At 41.2% G+C, this 21,679-nt stretch overlaps 1 protein-coding gene across 1 annotated transcript in view; it reads right to left on the minus strand.

Moving 5' to 3' along the window:
- Positions 1-21,679, minus strand: part of TFAP2D (transcription factor AP-2 delta (activating enhancer binding protein 2 delta)) — a 46,640-nt gene that overhangs the window by 14,079 nt on the left and 10,882 nt on the right. The window contains exons 4-6 of the mRNA XM_010004885.1: positions 14,072-14,237; positions 11,158-11,276; positions 3,858-3,999 (exon numbers count right to left, since the gene is read on the minus strand). Coding sequence (XP_010003187.1) covers positions 3,858-3,999; positions 11,158-11,276; positions 14,072-14,237 — 427 coding nt within the window. The remainder of the gene's footprint in view (positions 1-3,857; positions 4,000-11,157; positions 11,277-14,071; positions 14,238-21,679) is intronic.

The following is a 21,679-nucleotide window of genomic DNA, read 5'->3' on the forward strand; positions in this document are numbered from 1 at the left end:
TGTTGTAAAACCATTCAGGGTTTCCCACACCTCTGCCAGGTGAAGTAATCCATGCTGAAAGACCCTCCAAAACCATATCTCAGCTTTTTTTTGTTGTTTTGGCTTTATTGGAGGGTTTTTTGGTCATTTTTTCTTATTGCTATTTTTGTCAGGTGTTTTGTTGCTGTTTAGCTGGTTTTTACTTTGTTTTCCTCCCCATTTCTATGTATATTGTATAGTCATCTCCTGAAAACTTTCTAGAAATTCTAGGGTTTACAGGCAACATCAGCACCCTTTGGCCAGAACTATGACAGTTTAGTCTCTTTTTTTTTTTAAAGCATGTTGCTCTGGAGTGCCCAGACAATCACCCACTCAGTAAAAAGAGGTGAGTGCATAGAAAGAGAATAGTAGGAGATTGACTGCTGTCATTGTTTACTCCTTTATTATGCTTTCAGCTCTTATTTCCCTCCCACTCTGCCCTTGCTGTCACTTGTATTCAGTGCCATATACTGGCTATACAGCTCAGTCATCTTTTCTTTCCATGATATTTATCTGGTAAGACTGATTTTTCATTGTCTAGACCATCAAATTGTTACAACAAACCTATTACATCAAATACTCCTGTCCTAAGCAGATCTTGAGTTTGAAAATTCCCAAGAGGTAATTTTGGAAGGTCAGGTAGTTTAACACAACGAATATGGTTTGTTCCATGTCAGAAAGTTTCTGATTTCATTAACTTTACTACTATCAACAGAGCCTCTGATCAGGTAGGGCTGAGTAGGGCACGAAGATAGCATTGCTTCCAGCCTAGTGACCTCTGTGTGTTAAAAAGGACTATTGACACCTGAAGTTGCAGTCTTTGGCCTTCACTAGCCATGGGCCACAGTTCTGTGCATGGCATCTGAACTGCTTCCATCCAGGTGGGCAGATTGCTTGATTATAAGGTGTAGATGTCCTTGATAGCACTGGTAGCTTCTACTGAACACCAGGGACTTCTACACTGTAGACATTACAGCCTCTATTTAATTACCCACACATAGATTTGTAATACCCAAGACATCTATAATGACTGGCAGATACAACACAGTAACAAAAAGAGACCTGTGTGCTTCTGGAGCAGCAGCAGGTGACCAAGCTGGATAACCCAGTTCATCTCAAATGGCAGCAGGTGCCTATGTTTGGGCAACTAAAGCAAGCCACTGAAGCTGGTTCTCTGAGTCCAGAACAGAATTTCATCTGTATACCAAAAATTAAGAAAATAGTTTTGAGCTTTAACCTTACTTTTCCTCAACACCTTACATGTGGAAGATCTCACTAGTTCTACCAAAGGCACAATTCTACAGGCTTCAGGCTCTTTCCCAGAGCAGACAATGACAACATGCAGGCAATGGCACTCCATTTCTTTCCATAAGCAAAGCTTATATTGAGTGATTTTACTACCCTGGGATTTCAGTGTCATTTTTGGTGGCAGCACAGCCATCCATCACTTTTTCAGGTGTCATAATTCCCAAGCACCTCCGACAGGGCAGTTGTGAAATTGTCAACCCGGGGGTTATGTATGCCTGGTGAATAACTGAAAAGCCTGACAAATGGCTAAAGTAGAGTCCCTACTATGAGATGCATGGAAGCATGGCTGGAAAAACCATGTCATGGACCTCTGACTCCTGGAGTAACAGGTCAGGGCTGATGTGTAACGCACTGTTCTCCTTCCAGGCAGGAGAGGGCAGTAGTAGCACACACATTGACTCATCTGTCCCTGTTAAAATCAGAGTGAAGTAGGAGATGGCTTCCCCTGGTGTTATTGACAGTCCTCCCTGATCAATTTGCTGGAGGTTTTAACCGATGGAAGGGGGCAAAAAGACATTTTGCTCCTTACAAGTGCAGGATAACAGACTACGAGCCCAAAGCTCATGAGGGTTACTTCAGTAGTAAGGGGGGGTGAGAAGTAGTTGTTAAGTGGTGAGGAAGAACAGTGAGACCTTTGGCCATAACAGTTACTCAGTGATTGCTACAACTCACGGCGATGAAAGCTCTCCTTACAGCCAGAAAAGAAGGGGGAAAGTTTTTATAATGGTTTAATAACATGTTATAGATGGGGTAAATCCTCCATCTGGAGCAATTTACACCCTTAACTCTTGTTTAGGTTGTACTTCCCAGAAGTACAATCTGTCCCAGAGGGCAGATGGTTGATGGGCTATACAGACATGGGGAGACACAACTTGTGGAGAGGAGCTGCTTCTTGCCAGCTGGTTTATTTTCATGTCTCTGAAACCCCTTGGGCCCTTAAAACAAATGTGGATGTAGGTAAGAATAAGACCATATTCCACTTACATTACTACTTTTAATCTACAAGGGACTTAGAAGCCTGATATATGACGTCTCTTATCACCTTCATTACCAGCAAATGTCCCCTGAGCCACATTGTGCTCTGCTTAGCACCCCAGGGAAGGATCACAGGCTGTATTCATGTTCACAAGCCTGAGATGTTTCAATGCATGTTGTTGTTAGGTCACCTTCAGGACAAAGTCCCCTGGATATAAGAAAGACACCAAGGCCAGAAATCCTATTGCCCACAAATAGACAAAGCAGAAGGACACTGGGATACAAAGAACAATGCTGTGGCTGTTCAGCCTTCTCCCCAGGAAGAAGTACCTCTTCTGCAGGGTGATTCCACTGCATTGGATATATCCCAGCCTGGATGATTCCCAAAAATTTTCAGCACTGGTGGAAAGAGGCAGATGATGGTTTGAGAGCTCAGGATTCTGTCCTCTGCTCTCCTGCTCCCTCACTGTGCAACACTGTAGTGAGCACAGGAAAAGAATTTTTTTCCAAGACATACCACACACCTAGTGCAGGTCTATGCTGTTCCATACAAACTATTTATTCCTGCTTCCCATGGCTCATGAAGGCTAATTCCTCTCTCATCAAGGCTAATTAACCTAGATAAAATGTTATCCTGACATGATGTTACTGCTTCAGGGAGGTCAGCGGCTTGTTCAGAGCAAAGTCAGATGTCTCTGCATGTCTTTTGTGGCTTTAGCAAAGCTCCCCTGCTTGGGTACATCATTCCAGTGTCTTTAATTTCAGAAGAACTGCAATTTCCATCCAGAGAGGATCTGTTCCTATGCAAACCAGCTCTCTCTCAGTAGACAAATGATAATTATCCTGCAGCAACTAGGCCTTCACAGGATCACAGAATGGTAGGGGTTGGAAGGGACCTCTGGAGATCATCTAGTCCAACCTACCAGCTAAAGCAGGTTCACCTAGAGCAGGCTGCATAGGATCATAGGTTTTTAATATCTTCAGAGGGGGAGATTCCACAACCTCTCTGGGAAGCCTGTTGCAGTGTTCTGTGACCTCAAAGTAAAGAAGCTTTTCCTTGTGCTCACATGGAATTTCGTGTGTTCCAGTTTGTGCTTGCTGCCCCCTGTCCTGTCACTGGGCACCACTGTAAAGAGTGTGGCCCCATCCTCTTGATAACCATCCTTTAGATACCTATAGGCATTGATATGATCCCTCTTGGTATAAGCTTAGATCTCCTGCTCACATGCCAACAGGAGACAAAGTCAGTGTCTGTCCTATAGATCTTACCATGTAATAATGTCCTCTCACCTAAACTGAAGCATCTGAGAAGATACACATGCCTCCTTAAGTGCAGGCAATGGGAGCACAGCCACTAAAACCTTATGGCAGTAAATAAGGTTCCTCTTACAGCATCTCCAAAGAGGGTTGCTCTCACTTGCTGTCAGCAAGCGCTGTTGTGATAACAAGCACAGCAATCCCAGCTCCGTACTCCCACTCCTCCCTCCCCCAGCTCCCACATCCAAACTGGAGAAGTGACAGACAAATTTCTTCTTTAATTTCCCCTCCCTTCTTACTTTGTCGCTAGGATCATCTTTTTCCTTGCTGTCTGCTCTTTCTGTTCCATGTGCTGTCTTGCAATGTGCTCTCCTACCGCCTTGGCAGGGAATTCTGTTTCACAGGTGTAGCCAAAATCCCTGGCCAAATGTAATGCTTCCCCTGTGGGCAAACAAAATGGGTCAGTTAGTTTTCAGGGTTATTATTATGTTTCCAGTATTTCTTTTACTCTTAAAAAATTAATAATACAATAACAAGTCACCTTTGTAGATATTCATTCCCAATCTCAGTTACAGTTTTCAGCCCATTTTGCTCATGCTTAGTTGTCAGACAGTCCTTGCCAGAAGATAAGAGGTTATTCCTCTCAGTTGAAAATACTAGTTAAGACACTTGGTTTTAACTTCCCCCCACTCTGTTACCAGTAAGTACTGGGCAGCTGCTCAAGTTCTGTAAGCCCAGTTCAGCACTGATATTGGAAAATGGGAATAAATCACCCTAAAGAGCTGAGATTCAGCCTTTGGTGATTCACTTCTCTGACTCTAAAGACAAAATATCCTCTATCCCAGGAGAGAGCTGTGGGGATAATGTACATTCCAGCATATTTGCTTAGGGGTTAAAGCAGCAGGCATGATACAAGTGCCCCACAATGAAGATGAGCAAACCCCAAAGTAGAGCACAAGAAACAATCTTGTTTCCAAAAAGACTGCAGTCAAAATTGACCAGATTAAATAAAAAGAGATGACAATGAAGATCACAGTTGCTCTTTTATAGGTGGGGAAATCAAGGCAAAGGGAATACATGTCTTGACTAAGCTTTGTGAGGTGTCTGTGACAGAGGCAGGCACGGAGCACCTCTCTAACTCACTACAGAGACTGGATGCCATAACTCAAGTCCATGCGGGGTGCCAAATACCCCTGAAAGAACCTGTACCTCTCCACTAGCTTAGAGAAACCAGGTGTACTGCATCCAGCTCTGGAGTCTTCAGCACAAGAAAGACATGGACCTTTCCCATGAAGAATGGCTGAGTTAGGGTTGTTCAGCCTAGAGAAGAGAAGGTTCTGGGGAGACCTTATTGAAGCCTTCCAATACTTAAAGGGTTCCTATAAGAAATATGGGAAAAGTCTTTTTAGCAAGGCCTGAAGTGATAGGACATGGGATGATGGTTTTAAACTAAAAGAGGGGAGATTTAGACTAGATATAAGGAAGAAAGTTTTTCAATGAGGTTGGTGAAAGACTGACCCAGGTTGCCCAGAGAGGTGGTAGAAACTCCATCACTGGAAACGTTCAGGATCAGGTTGGAGGGGGCTCTGAGCAGCCTGATCCAGTTGAAGATGTCCCTGCCCATTGCAAGGGGGTTGGAGTAGATGGCCTTTAAAGGTCCCTTTCAACCTGAACAACTCTATGATTCTATGCAATTATTTTAGGGTTTACTGAGCACTCTGGCCTGTGTGCTGTGACTCTGAGAACCTTGGTGTGGGATTTATCTGATCAAGCACAGCTGCCTGGAGTGTGAACATCTGTGCCTAAGCTAGTCTTTCCCTGGTGGGCAATAGGCACTTCCAGATGATGCTTGTTCTCATCTCATCGCAGAAAGTAGAAATAGGTCAGCTACCAGAAGTGTATGTTGAAGCACATCTGCATGAGAGACTGAGAGATGTGCTCCAGAATAGTTTTGGAGTTCGTGTTGTGGGTTTTTTATTGCTTTTTTTTTTTTTTTTTAGTTTTAGAGCTGTGTATTTGATTACTATCCTGGGAGGTGATATTAGACCCTGGCTCTTTGGACCCAGGTGAACAATTAGGAGGGATGCAGGACTTGTAATACTTTGAAAACGTTGCAATGGAATTCCTCTGATTAAATGTCAATATTGACATCTGACCATATACTTTCAGGTCACTGGAGACATGCTAGCACTTGAAGCATGTATCATCCCATACTAAAGCAGAAGGCAAAACTGGATCAGAGGGATTATAGGTAGGTCTGGGTCAGAAGGGAACTCAGGAGATCACCTGCTGTTGAAAGCATGGCCTTAGGTAAAGCTATTGATGAACTTTTCAAGCCTAGTCTTGAATATTGCCAAACAGGGAGATTCTACGGCCATTCTGAGCAACTTAATAAAATGCTTATTTATTGATTTAATTTAATTGTTAAACATCTAGAACTGCAGATTTCTCCTTATTGGCTACAATAAGAGTGAGAGGACAAACACAACAGTGATAGAGCTGGTGAGATGAATCCCATCCCCAGCACCACTGGGTCTGCTCTGCACAGATCTGGCCATGCCAAGGAAGACAGAAACTTCCACAGGAGCAGTGTTCTTGTGCCAGGGGCAGCAGGAGGCAGAAGGGACCATGTGCACCGACCTCTATTCCAACCCCTATTCTCCACCTTTTCAGAGTTTGTGGTCTCCTTTTCTATCATTGGAGTTTCGACCAGAAAAATATTTCTCATTTCCACAAGCAAATATGTCATTGTGTGTTTATCTAACCTAATTGGATTCAGCTCATGTAGTACCTGCACTAGTGCAAGAAGATTTTTTTGCTGACACCATTGCAACTGTAAACAATTTTACATGCAAAAATTGAAGATTATACTCAAAATCATCAATTTATTTGGATTTTTTAAAAACATTGTCCAGTGTGCCTAAAAAGAGTAAGAATTTAACAAGCAACCACTGTGTCTGTGCTGAAAGGAGAAATGTTTTCCACTGAGTTTACAGCTTCTGGAAAAGTAAAATAATTGTTAGTGAAATTAAAATGGGTTTCAGTGGTAGGTCAACAATGAGTCAGAATGAACAGGCAAATAGCTGACTGCCAGTATTGTATTAAAATCCCAGACCTCTTCATGGATAAGAAAAGGTACAAGTTTGATCCACAGCTGCTAAATTTCTCAAGGGTCACTTCAAAATTCCTATTTCAGAATAAAAATATTAATTATCATTACAACTTATTTTTCCAAAGATGGTGTATGTTATTTACTAGGGCTGAAAAAAGTACACTGAATTGTTTTTATGATATGAGAAAATTATACAAAAATATAAAACCTGCCTGTTTTAAATGGAGCTGGGATTGTGATTGAATATTAATGGTATAAGAGGAGATAAAATACTGAGCAAAATACAGTAAAATTGCTTGTCTGTTTGTGGATGGGTCTAGGTAAAATGTACATGCAAATGCACCTATTGTGAAAAAAAATAATCTACAGGTTTTTAAATTAGATTTTTAAAATTTATTTTAACTGAAAATGGAAAACTTACTTATATGAGGAATGCACATGACAAGTATGCATATGTATTTATATAAGCACACATGTTCATATGATATAAGAAATTAACATTCTAAATTACAACATCAAATTCTAAAAGAAAAACCCAAAACCCAAATGAAAACTGGACATGGAACATGATTTCTTATATCTCATTGAACAAAGATCTCATTTTGAACTGGGACCAAATGATGAAATATATAGAAGTGTGCTCTGCTATACTTCTATCCATACTCTTTATTGTTAATCCCAGAGATCAGAAGTCCCTTGCATTACTGCACAGTAGCAATGAAGCTGGCATGGTGGGGGAAAGCAGTTTGTACAAAATGTAGTAAAAGCTGCTCTTTCCTTTTCTACATCATAACTTGAGTGAACATTTATTCAAGGGGAAAAATGTGGAAATATGGATGAATTGACCTTTTTTCTTTTGTTTTAGATTTGTCTAGTTCTGCCTAGTTATTAATGAAGTCAGGGAGGCACCATACTAAAGGTAGAAACCTCTAAATTCCCTGGCTTTTATAGCCAGTTGCTTTGTTTCCATCTAAAATCAAATCTCCCTACATGTAATTTCCTTAAGTCTTTCCTCCTGCAGGGGCAAGGAATGGGTCCTGAGGATTGTTGAGTCTTTCTCCTTCCATCCAGCACAGGGCTTTGCAGCTAAAGGCAGCGTTGCCTTTCCTATACAATTTGTCAATTGACCAGAGAGCTTTGCCTGATGGAAGAGAACAGTTGCTGGAGCTGAATTGGCAGAGACAGCTCTCGAAAGCCTTAGTGGAGAAACCAGCTCGTGTACCTTAACAGGCTTCTGTGGGCAGGTGCAAGGAGCAGTGTGGGTGTCTCCTGGGTCTAGCAAGAGTGAGAGATGTTCCTATGCAGAGTGAAAGCAGAAGCTGTGTCCCAGGAGAGGGACACTCAGCAGCTGAACATCCTACTCTCTCCTTAGTCTTGCCTCCTCTGAAAGCTCTACCCAACCCAGGGGGAGGAGGGACAGGCAGGAGGTGGAAGGAAAGGTTTTTTCTATTTGTAGGATGAGAAGGGAGGAGAAACAAGTGGAAGGACATTTAAACAAAGGCTGGTGGGGGAGAATTGTGTCACTTGATAGCAGGGTGAAAAAAGTAACCACTGGCCTATTTTTTCTCAAGAATTTTGATCTCTAAATGACGAATGCAGTAAATGTTATGTCTAGTGAATTCAGTGTCTTAGGTTTGACAGGAAAATAAAATCTCTATTTTTTAAAAATGCTTTTTCAGATTTTTGTAAATAATTGGATGGCTTGAAATCTATTCTTGTTTTGCTTTTACTTGCATCTGCAATAACATTTATGTTTCTGTCTAAGTGACCTATCCAAACAGATGGTGCCATCTCTCCTCTTCTCTTCCTCCTGCTGGGGAGGCTTTTGACTACTTTGAGCCAGCAGTAAAACTTAGCATTGGCAATGCTGGTATTTAATGGAGGAGCTTTTATTGTGTTAGCTAAGATTGTAGGGGCTATCCTTTTAGAGCTGGTGAGAAAAAGGACCTTTCCCTTCATCTAATCTAGGCACTAGAGGGCATCCCTCACCTGCAGCTTGCACAAAGAGATGTCCCAGCCTGGTGGGGAGTCTTGCAATGCTGAGCTCACTCCCCCAGCCTGTCTCTCCACCCATTGTTCTGATTTACGTGGATGACAACATAAAGACCAGAACGGATCTGTCAAACAGTTTACTCCAGAAGTCCCTACAAAAGACACTAAAAAGATGCAACCCAAACAAAACACCCAGCAGCCATTATGAACCTTAAAATAAGTGAGTTTGCAGAAAACAAAGAGCCACAAAGCAATTTTCCTAAAGTCTAAATCTTCACACGACCACCACAGCCTAGAAATCTGCTGTAGTTCCTCTGCTGAACTTACCAGTACTTCTCAGAACATGCTACAGTCTTTCAAGGCAACTCTGGTCAATATACCTAATCACCATATGACTAATTTTGCCTTTTACCTGAAACAGATGTTCAAGAGGTTGAGCACATTTCTACTTCACAGATATACTAAAGGCCCTGATATGTTCAAGACTGTGAGGATATTTATTAATAATAAACTTAGAACCATCTCAAGTAATCAAGAATTACAGAGTCCTTGGTTGTTATGAGAAGTCCACACAGTGCACCTGATATTTAGGGATTTAATAAGGCTAACAGATCATTATGTAAGTTGTGTATTGACATCACATAGAAAAAAGCCAGTGCTGTTTTCTTCATGTTTTCCTCTGCTCTAAAACCCAGGATAAGCCTGTATCTTTCCATGTCTGCCTGCTCCAGCAATAGGAACTCTATGTTTCCTCGCAGAAACCATACAAGTTAGTACCACTTGGGAGTAATCTTTCCATGTACAAAGGGAAGACATCTTATACCACAAAGATTCCAGTAAGCACTGCCAAGTTTGACTGAGATTGGTTACAGAGACAGAAAATGACCTTAGTTTGTTTTCTTTTGTAATGTTAACAGAGAAAGTGGTGCTTTCCCAAAATTTCAAGCAGATAAAATTCATTATTAGGATGTCTAGGCAACCTGAGCCCTGTCAAAGTGAGCTCAGACTCTTCTGTGTGCATCTTCAAGACTCATATTAAGGCAGACCAAGAACAAAACCGCCATCATAGGCTTGATAACAGGTTTGCTGTTAGCTTTGATGAAAGGACAGAGAAGAAAGCCCAGCTCCATGCCTGGGAAAAAGGGATCTGATTCTGACTTGCAATGAAGGTACTTTGCCATTAATCCCAGGTCAGTAGTTGAAAAGAGGGCTTCCTCACTCTTGATGTCTACTAATGAATTAGTAGCTGGCCACATTGCTCTGTTTGTTCTTCCCTGCTAAGACCCAAGATGCATGAAGGACAGAGACAGCACTTACTCCTCTAAGCTGGGAGAAAACTCCCTTTTCTAAGACTAATTCCATTATGGCTTTTTCTTTATTACAAGCAGGTGTGATATGGACTCACCTGTATTTCAGAGCAGTCCCATTGTAGTTCTGTGTGCTCAGCAGCCCTCAAGAACCTTAGTTCCTCCTCTTAGATGGTAAAAACATTCATTGTTGTGGATTCAGCTCTGTTTCTCCATCCTTTGAGATATTTAAAACCTGACTAGACAAGATCCTGAAGAGCCTCTTCTAATTTATCCTGTTTTGAGCAGGAGGGTTGGACTAGAAGATCACCAGATGTCCCTTCCACCCTCAACCTTTCTGTAATTGTGTCATTCTGTGGTAATATGTGCTGAGACCTCAGCCTACTTGCCAAGATCTGTGTGAACTTTTTAGGTTATGAGCTGAGAAGGTGTTGACCTTTAGGATGAGCTGAGTGCTCTCAACATCAAGGAGGAGGGATCTGAAATTCCCAGAGCTGCTACTTGCAGCCAGATAACAAACTGAGTACTTAGTGGATTCACTCAGAACAGAAGAGATTCAGGTGGAGTTTTTTCCCTTTGCCTGAGGGGTTTGAACCTGCATCTCCCAGCTGAAGGTTTGAAGAGCCTGACAGTATTTGGTGAATGATATTTAAACAATAAATAAAGGCCAAGAAAGTATCTCCTGGGCCTGTCTGGAGTTTATCTGAAAACAGATTTCATTCATTTACGTGTGTGGGGAAAAGTCTTGTCTAAATATTATGCTTTCTTATGGGAAAAAACCCCTACATTGCATTTGTGGATCAGATCCAGGAAATTCACAAGTGAAAAAAGAAAGAAAGAAAGAAAAAAAAAAGATAAACAAATCTATTGATAGAGTTGGTGTGAGATGTTAATCTCTCTCACAAGAACACTCGGGTCATCGATTTGTGAGTCAGATCCTAGCACAGAAAGGACAGATCAATGCTGAGGAAAAGGCAGGATCAAGCCACTTGCTGGAAGCCAAGACATTTCAGAATTTCAGAGTCATCTTCAATTTTGCCACTTGTTCTGTCTGTGGCTTTAGGCAACTCAGTTCTCTTCTTTGTACAAAATACAGTTTATGGTATTTAACACTGTGACTGAAAGGTGTTGCATACAAGGAAATATTTTGATGATGTTCCTATTATATTGCAATATTATAAATCCTACCTTCTACCAAGGAAGTCAAGAGTGTGACATTTGCTGCTTTTCTTCTTCCTGCAGGCAAATTCAGTCCCAGTCTGTCTAATTTTTCTCGCAAGCAGCGTCCTCCATTCTTGGATTTTGCTCTGTCATTGAGAGAATAGTAGGAGAAAATTGTCTTTATTCTGCACTTCTTTTCCCATTTTAATATAAGTCAAGAAATTGTACATGTCTTATTGACAAATGTGTGGGGTGTGAAGGGCTCCTCTGTGTGAGGCGATATCCACATGTGGATCTCTCAGCAAATCCTGATAAGCTTAATACACTCCAAAAAGGAGATATAATAGGTCATGGATCGCGACATGGGGTAACGTCTGCACTATTGACACCAATGGGAAATCTTTCAGAGCTGTATTCTTAGTGTTCTGCTCACCCTGTACGAGTCTTTAATGTTGGTTCCTTGACAGCTCAATATGTAAATAATAGACTCATCAAATCTCTGAATGGTTTGGGTTGGAAGGGACCTTAGAGATCATCTAGTTCCAACCCCCCTGCATGGGCAGGGACACCTCCCATCAGCCCAGGTTGCTCCAAGCCCCATCCAACCTGGCCTTTAACACTTCGAGGATGGGGCAGCCACATCTTCTCTGGGCAACCTGGGCCAGTGTCTCACCACCCTCATAGTGAAGAATTTCCTCCTAATATGTAACCTAAATGCCTGTCACAGGGGTATTAGATCTTCAGGACAGTCTTCCATCTAGTGGAACTTGTGGTTCTGATTTGGACACCAAACCTGGGATTACAGTGATTGAATGTAAATATTGACAGTGCAGTCACTTATATCTGACTCATCAACTCCAGGCTCTCAAGTAAATTGAGAGGTAAACATGCACATCTAGAATGACACTAAAATAATGACTATAATGAAGGGGCTTTTCCCATCTCTCTCACCTGGCTAGAAAAGGAAGCCAGATGGCCACTGAAATGTAGATGTCTATGTGGAACCCAGGTTCAGCTCGCCTTCTGTAATTTATGTAGAGACCTGGGTACTTAGAGATGTATTCTACAAAGCCCAGTACTTACAAAGAGAAAGGGTAAGGCAATAGGAACTGTTGAAGATAAAATCCCAGCCATCATTTGTTTTCTATGCCCCTATCTCAAATCCCAAAACACTTTGTTCTCACAGAATGGTTTCTGGTGCACACCACAACTACTTTGCTGCAGTACCTCAACCTTTGAGACATATCCACTTATGCAGCACACATAGGTTCAATTTCTTGCTCAGCCTCAGGGAATTTTAACCTGTGTCTTTTAGACAAGTGCAGTAGACATCTGGCAGTGAATAACGAATGTTAAAATGCTTAAGCCTTGAACAGAGCAGTGACTGAACCCCAGATTTCTCACATATCAAATCAATGACCTTGTCATTAGTTAATAGAATCATCACTACTGTTACACATTTGCTTTTGTCCAATATTTTATTAGCCCCAAATGAGATTGAGGGGCCTTCAGCTTAGAATAACCAATCATTGAGTATGCAGCATGCCTAACTACATGTTTTGAGGTGCAAATTCAAATTAATTCTGGCAGAAGAAGGAACCAAATATGGAATACCACCATTGGACAGTAATTTGTATGCAGCAGGAGATACTTTGACCATATTGTAGGTCAGGAAAAGTCTTCTGATAGCACTTTATTCTGAAGAAAAGCTAGTTGGGAAAATAACTAATTGACTGCTGACAAGATGCAAAACCAACCCTGTCTGGTCTCAGGCAAGCCATGAATGAGCTTTGGTTTTGCTACATCTCTGTTGGTCAGATACACAATGCTTGAGTCTACTTTCTAGTTGTTGCATTCTCTGCTTCGTAAAACAGAATTAGTGCATCCAAACTGTTGTCTGGGAGTAGTCCTTGGCTTTTGCTAACTCCTGAACCATGCCCAGATTTGATTTGGAAGAGTGATATTTGGTCTGGATCAAAAACTTAAAGGGCTCATTATAGCATATTAACCAAAGAGAGAAATGAATCCCGGTGTTTGGGCTGATGCCCTTGCACTCTTAATAGCTTGCACTGGTATTGAGGTAGTCTGTGGAATGAGAATTTAAAGTGGATATTTCTGTAACAGAGGAAAAGTTTTGTGGTTGTAGATTCTGGATTTCCAGCTAGTTTTGATCAAAGGGCATTAAGTAGCTTCTGCCATCTAAGTTGATGACTGAAGGACATTGCTATTCATATATGCCTGGCTGACTTACAGTTGCCTTGCTTTCCACTTGCAGTGTTAGACTCAGTCTGCCACTTCCCTCCTCTCTGCCACTGCTCAGGTATCTACTCTGGTCAGGGTTGAAACAGAAGCAAAATTGTACCTAGCTACTTGCTTCTCCTCCGGTATCTCACAATGAGAAAAATAAACTCAGTATATTCTGCTAAGTCTGTTTTTTTCTGTAATCAAAAGGAATGCAAGGGAGAAGGAGAGAAAAAGGCATCTCTACACCTCCATGTTTTAAGATTTTTGACGAGTGAGGGTTGTAACTACATTTGGTAAAAAAAAGGTACTTTAAAATATTTTCTCAACAAGAAGCCAGATTGGTAGCCCTGGTACAATTTTCCACACACTGAGGGTCTTCTTTTTTTCATTCGAAACAAGAAAAACCAACACCTTTCCATCTCTGGTAGGCAACTGAACTGAAGGGGTAAAGAAATAAAATCAGTTTACTGAAAAGTGTAAATTTTCTCTGAAAAATGTTAACACAGTCTTTTTTTTTTTTTTTCATTTATTGACATTTTCCCTAAAAACAATGTTCACTCCCAATCCACCACTTTCTGTTTTCCCAGCCTGTGAGCATCTACCCAAGTGACAAAGAAGAACATAACCTCTTTGCAGAAAATAAAATTACAGACATTACAGCACTGCCCATGACTTGTCATTCTCACCTTCAACTTACCTTCTCAAAATACCTCCTAAGAGGGAAGCATTGAGGCATTCTGGTGGGGAAAGGCGCCTCTTCACCTCTGCAATGGTCACTTTGTACTTTGAAGTGGAGCTGAGTAGAGATAAGCGACCAGGAACAGAGCAGAACAGGTCGGTGGGGTTAACAACACAGGTGCCACCTACAGAAAAAAAGAAGAAATGTTAGAATGGGGGAAAACTTCATCTTCCATATTTCAACAAATTTGATAATGAAGAATAATTCTCTTGTTTACTTGTGGTTGGGTTTGTTCTTGTTGCAGTTGTTTAGGGACTTATTTTTTTTAATAGGTGTGGTTTTTGCAGTTTTTTTAATATTGTATCACTTTGTTTTGAGAAAGATGTATGGATTGAACTTTCAGTCTTGGGACAGTGAGTTATTAAATCTCGTAAGCTTTACAGTTAAATTAGATCATTATGGCTACCTCATTTGATTTTATGCTCAGTTAAATGACCTACTGTGACTGAAAGACTCTCGTATCTAGTATGACTAACAACTTAAGATTGAATCAGATTCAGGTACCATTCATGATTTTTAAAACTAGTAAAAAATAGAGAACATTGATTCTAATGACAGATGTTGCCTTTAACTCCCATAGCTGCGTTTAGAGTAACAAAGATACAACAACACAATAGGTTTGCAGATACTTACAGCCAGAATTGCTTTCCACACCTTTGAACTCTCATATGCTCCTCTGAAGTTAGATCAAATCCTCAGCTGACATTAATGATTGGAATCTATCGAGCTACATCAGTTTATCTCAGGTTACTTCTGGAATGGTTTATTTCTTAAAAGTGGTGATTAGTTAACTTGGGTCTAAAAGTGCTGAATGGTCACCAAATCTTTCAATGAAGACTGTGATCAATAACTCCTCAGGCAAAACCAAACTTTTAACTTTAATAAATATGTGAGAGAGCAAGAGAGAAAACTCTGCAACTGATCCAAGAGGATAGAACACACTCCTAATGGAAATAAATAATAAATAAATAACTTTAGGAATTAGCACATATTTTATCAATAAATGCAGAATACTTTTCTTTGACCTGCCTTCTCAAACCTGACTAAGATAAAAAATTTTGTGGAAGAAATAATTCCTACCACTGCATGTACAATTCTTCCCTGGGGGAAAGATGAGAAAAAAGAATGAGCTGCATATAATAGTGATATGAAAAATCATATAACTGAATGCACTACTAGAAGAAGTTCATGGTTCCTGTGAGGACAGTGATATAAAGACCTTCTTACAGCAGAAGAATCTGTGCATATCATTCAAGTTTCAAATAAATGTATTGTATTTTTAAACTACCTTGGTAATTTCTTCTTTCCTGTGAACACCCTCATCTTTTTACACTGCAAGAGCTCATTTTACTATGCTTAAAAATTTTAGCTTGCAATCTAAATTCTGTAATGAGGAAAGGATAGGATAGAAATAGAATAGAAAAAATGGAATGGAATGGAATGGGATGAGATGGGATGGAACGGAATAGAGAAAAAGAGCTCAATTTAGGCAAAATCCTGACACCTTTATTTTCCTCGCAGGTAATCCTTAAAATGACAGTGGCTGTGCATGTTCCAGTTTTAGCAGAGACAGAGGAATATAACTGAAGGATGAAACTTCATTAAAGGCAGAATATTGCTTGCTTACATAAAGCAAACAGAACTTCTTTCCAAATATTTCAGCTCTTGAAGGTATATTTAAACATTTGTACTGACAGCAAAACCAGAAAAGAACATCTCTTAGTATAAATCCCAGATGGGTGAGATCCTGGCTGAGTACAGCAGGGTATTTTAGGTCTTTTCTAATTACACTACAGGATGGGTATTAGTGTCCACTTCTCAGACAGAACATACTGACAAATTGGGCATCATTAAACATATACACACATCAAGGGCACTTATGCACATTTTCGTGCAGCCTAGAGCTACAATTTGTGAGCTCATATGCTCAAATACAGAAATCTGGTGCCACATGCCTGAAATATTTTTTGGGGTTTGTTATTTTGATGTTTGGGCTTGGTTTGTGTGTGTTGTTTTTTGTTGTTGTTCTGAGGTTTTTTCATATCTGAGGCAGGGCTATAAATATTTTCCAGAAACCTATAAATATTTTCCATCAATGTTTTCAAACTTCTGATCTGTCAGGTACATTTGTGAAGAGTGTTAACACTGAGTAGATTTGTTTGTTTGGCATCTCCTGCCACATGATACAGGCACGCATGTGTACATATATACGTGTTGAGAAAACAGTAGCAATGTGTACATATTTATTTACTTCAATAAGTCTGTACATTTTAAACTGAGTGAGACTGTATGGAAATCAGTGTCACATTAAAGTTTATTTTCTTGCCAGGTTAAGCCAGTATGTGCACAATTTATGCCAGATAAATAATTATTCCTTTAATCCAAAAACCTGTTACCCTGCAGCTGCTTCTACCCCAACAAAAATTTGCTGAAACACTTCTCATTATTATTTAGTAGAATGTTGTTTATAGCCTAAAATATTTTAAAATGTCATGCCTATACAACTTGATCTTAAACAAAACAATTTCTGGTAGGCTAGGTGTGGGTTAAAAGTAAAAGAAAACAACAAGTCTAAGTCATCTGCTTCCCAGAAACATGGAGAACAAGTTGCAAGCTACAAGAAGGTAAAATCTCTTGCATAGAATTACTTCCCAACAGAGCATTCTGTGGTGCTTTCTAGATGAAGCTATGTCTGTCACAAACTGAGCGCAGTTTTGAAGGCACGGGTCTCCCACCACAAACCCCACCTTGGAGAGAAGGTGGATGAAGTCCTGGACTTTACACCAAGTGGTAAAATATAAAAAGGGATGACAGTAAAAAAAAACGAAGGCTGCTGGAAAGGGAAAGGCAAGGATAAGTGCAACCACACAGGAAGATGAAGGGTTAGGTTTCTTGCCAAACACACACACTTTAGGTGTATTCTGATCATGCATTACAGTAGAGAAATGATTTTGTGAAGTGCAGCTCAATGAGGAAAAAACAAAGCTTGTTTTAAGTTATGCTGAAAAGCAGTGGCAACACCCAGCTCGTTTTTTCCTGTCAACCCAACGCTGCTGTAGGTGCTGTTGGCAAAGTCCGTCTTTGTTCAACTATTGAACTGATCTTGTAGTGACAGGGTATTTGAGAGTTGGAAAGCTAACAGACCCCAGCTGAAGAAGCAGAAGAGAATGAACTCAAAAAGATAATAGAAATAATTCCTTCAACTTGGAGATCCCTGTTCCTCTAAGCAGTTTTTACTTGCTTTAGAAAACTGTACAGACTAGTGTCTGAAGCCAGGATACATAAGATGTCATCAGCTGAACAGATGAGCCTCCCCACATATCCACTGCCAAGTAATGTGCCCACCAGCTTACATAAAAGGGGAAACACTGTGGCCGTTGCTCCCCAACTATTTACTCATATCATTGGTCCTACTGCAATGCTAGGAAAAGGAAAATGAGAAGAGGCAGAAGGTGAGATAACTGGCAGGATCATCCAGCAGATTGCCTGAGCAAGTTTGTGATCTGAATACCATGTGAAATGGGCCTGGTTTAGGACAACTGTTTATTCACACAGGGAAGTGATGACATGGTTTGGTCTGATGTCATCTGTTGCCATAAGATACTGTGTTAGAGATGACTGTAAATGGTGGTCATTGTGCTGTTACAGCCACAGCAGTCCAAAGGCACAAACAGTAAAATATTTAGATGAAGAGGGTATATCTTTTACATAGCAACTGATAGATTTTTGAGGGGCGGGGAGGGTGGGGAAGGAAAGAAAGAAGGAAAGATTTCAGGCACACAAACCCTTCTACAGGGCTTCTCTTTTATCCAACTGTATTCAGTTTTTTCTTCATGACAGAGTTATACCCTCTGATCTGTCATCCTCATATTGATTTCAACAACTGTGATTGTTTGAAGGGAAAAAGCTGGTAGAGGAAGATATATGCTTTGTGCAGGAGACCACATCTGGGTGAAGGACCGAGGGCTTGATGCTGCGAGATACTGAATCACCTCAGCTACTGAATCTCTTCAGGAGATTGCATATAATCTGATCTAGTTAAAGATGTCCCTGCTCATTGCAGATGGGCTGGACTAGGTGACCTTTAAGTACCTCTTCCAACACAAACTATTCTACCATTCTATTCTATTTTGTGATTATTGTCAAGTGTTCTGAGGGAGAGGAATAACAAAAGGCTACATCCATTTTTGCTTGCTCACTTTTGAGGCTCAGTCCTTTCCCTTCTAGCTGACTGGTTCATGCTCAGCACAACATATTCCTTTGTGTGAACTGTGCTTTTGCTTTCTTCCCCAAGCTTTGGATGAACAGAAGCTAAGCTATGTGATACTGCAAAAGGTAGTCACAGCAAACATTGGGAGAGTATTTTCCCTTCCTCATTCCTGTCTCCCCAACAAATAGCACAAGTCTGTGCAAAATGCCAACACACATGATGATGATGGGCTGTGTAGATGACAGCAGTAAGAACAACAGAGCCCTACTCTAACCCAGCAGTCTTGTCAAGACAATGAAAATCCCAATAACACATGATGTAAAAAGAGCTTAGACTGTTTTGATTGTAGGTTTCCCTTTGTATAGGTGAAGAGGACAAGAGGGTGGCTGGAGTGAGATGATTTATTCTGATTTACTTCTGTGCTTGAGCATCTGCTGAAATCTAAGTCTCCCCTGATGCCTTCAGAGTTAAATATTTGTGCATGTTTTCAATGACAAAATCCATATTCTAACATATTTTATGCTTTCCATAAGTAATATAATTGCTTTATTAAGAACGAGAGAGAGAAATATCCATTTATGTCATTGAATTATTTTTACACTTCAAATATTACTATTTTTTTAAAAATCCATCTCTATTATTTTGTACAGATATCCACATCATTGTACTCTGCAGGGTCATATCTTGTTAATTATAACAGCTGCAATGGGTATTTTATATTAATTCAAAAGAGGCAGTCCCTATCTCCAAGATATTCACCCATAAATATCATGCAGTTATGGAAGGAAACCTTATAATAGACTGGTGACAAGGGTGCAGAGGTACTGTGACAACAGTGCAGGAGTCCTGTTTATTTTGTTACTCAGGCTATATATGTGTCTGTGTGCCTGTGTACATTATTGAGTACAAGCATGCATGAGTGCCTACAGATTAATCTTATATAAAATATTAATAACATGCTATGCTTTTTATTAGTCTATTATTTATATCTACAGGTGCTGTTAGTAGGAGTCTCCAACTTTTAGTGTATTTTCTGTTCTGTTCTGAAATTCTGGCAAGTTTACAGTATGTTACAAAATGAAGACATGAAAATGTACCTCTCCTCAGCTTCCTCCCCCTCCAACAAGTAGAAAATCTAAGCAAGCAGCTAACTGTACAGTTTATCAGTATTGTTTAATTCCATGTTCATTTCCCTAAGGTCTATAAGCAATTTCAAATATTCTCCAAATTATCCTCACATCACCCAGTCATTAATCTTAGAAACTAAATATTCATAATTCTAAAACTCATCTTCATTTGTCAGGAAAAACAGCAAGCACTGCTTTTTTTTCCCAATTATTCTTTTGGTTTCACTTAAGTTAACAAACTTTGTGTCACATAACTCCTAATGTAAGGCAGCCCTTTCCATGAACATAAACAATTCTGAGACACTTTCTCTCACTACAACATTCATGCTGAGGAAAGACAGACATGTCTGCATGCACGAGACATGGTTTTATCTTAAATATGAAGCAGAAGATTCAGTAGAACTGGGAGGATGGTCAACAGTTTTTAGGACCAGCCTCTTGGTTACACACAGTTTTAAAGACTGTTAAGAGTATTAAAGGTTTCAACTACGTTAAGAAATTAGATCAGGGGAAGCAAGATACTATGGTGGAAAACAGATTAATATAAATAAAGAGTATTGTTACAGGAGCTCAACTTTAAAGACTGTATGTACATGCAAGGAGATGTTAAATCTCAGGCACCTGGGACCAGCCCTTCATGAGAGAGCTGTAACAGCACTGGTACAGGAGTTACAGCTCCTGGGGAGAAGGATAGGACTCAAACCAGAGCCAAAAGAATACTCATCTGCTTCATTCCTGTTTCCTATGCACCTAATGTTCCTAAGCCTAAATTCCTATGTTCCTAAGCCTAAGAACTTAATAGCACTTTTCCATGCCTCTCCAGGCCTTCTCTGCAGTCTCTGCAGTAGTAATTTGGGAAAATACAGCTGTGCATTGCTGGACAGTGTGTGTGAGGCTGAGGGACCTTAGGAGGAAGGCTTGGGCAGGCTGTGGGTGCTGTGGGTTGTGTGTGTGAGGGTGTGCTAAGGATTGGAGGCTCTGCCTGTCATGTCCCATGAGTGGGCTCTGCATGGACAGAGCACGTGATGTTAGAGGGGAAGGGCTGTGCCCCCCGCAGAAGGTGCAGGTTGTGTGCCCGTGTGTTGCGTGTGTTGTGTCCGTGTTGTGTGTGTGTTGTGCTTTTACACTCTTTGTCCCCCCGGGTCTGTGCCTGAGTTTGCAGGATGCCAGGGACTGGACTATGTGGTGAGCATTCCCCGTGTGTGTCGCTCTGAAATCTCCACAGAGGCCAGGCCAAGCCAGGACTCTGCAGATCACAACAGCCCGGAGCTCAGATGGGAGCAAAAGGAGACAGAAAACGTAATACACAATCTCTACCCCAACAGGAAAGGAGAGCAGCACAGACCCCCGAAGCTGGGGAGATCCCTACTCAGGGGGTTTCCACCGCCCCTCTGTGCGTAACCAGAAAAGACCCGTGTGCTGATCAGCAGCAAAACCAAGAAAGCAAACAACAGCAACAGCAAAAATACCAACACAGAAAATGTGAGGACAAACACACAGCCCTCCAGAACATCCTAACCCCATGGTCACAGCTCTTCCACAAACTTCTTCCAAAGGTCTTGCTGGTGCCAGGACTAAGGGACTCTGCTCACTTCCCGGCCCCCGAAGCCATTGGTGCCCGGCCAGAGCCCACCTTAACCCCTCTCCCTCCTCTTCCCCAGCCCTAAACTCCCCGGGAGCTGAAAGTCACCAACAGATTTGGTGAGGCGGTGGCTTTAGTCGGCCGGAGATTATCTCAGCTGGAGCCACTAGAGCCATTAATTAAACCAGCTATTTAGGACTTTAATGCGATTTAAATTGGCCCTTGGAATAGGAACAAAACAGAAGAGAAAAAGACAACAGTGCTAATGACAGTGCATTAGGATCTGAACGCAATGATGGGCCATTGCAAGAGTCCCGAGGCTCTTGTAAGGTTCTGAAGAGCCGGGAAAAAAAACAAAAGAAGGACAACAAAGGGAAGATAAGGAGGGGATGTTCCCTGCTTTCAGTGGGCTCCTGGCTGTGCGCGAGTTCAGACTCGGGGACCCTCGGTAGCTTTACCGAGACCCCCCCACACCGGCCGGAAAGCCCCGGGGGCGGGACCCGGCCGGGCTGTGCTGGGGGCTGGATGGGAGGATGGGAGGCGAGGGGGTCCTTAAGGCACCGTTCGGGGGTGTGGGGGCTGGCCAGGTACCTCCAGTAGTTTTGCCAGAGAAGGGGATAACAAGGTAACGGGGGATATGCCCTCTG

This window comes from Chaetura pelagica, unplaced genomic scaffold (assembly GCF_000747805.2).
Source record: "Chaetura pelagica isolate M959 unplaced genomic scaffold, ChaPel_1.0 scaffold99, whole genome shotgun sequence".
NCBI classification, from domain to species: Eukaryota; Metazoa; Chordata; class Aves; order Apodiformes; family Apodidae; genus Chaetura; species Chaetura pelagica.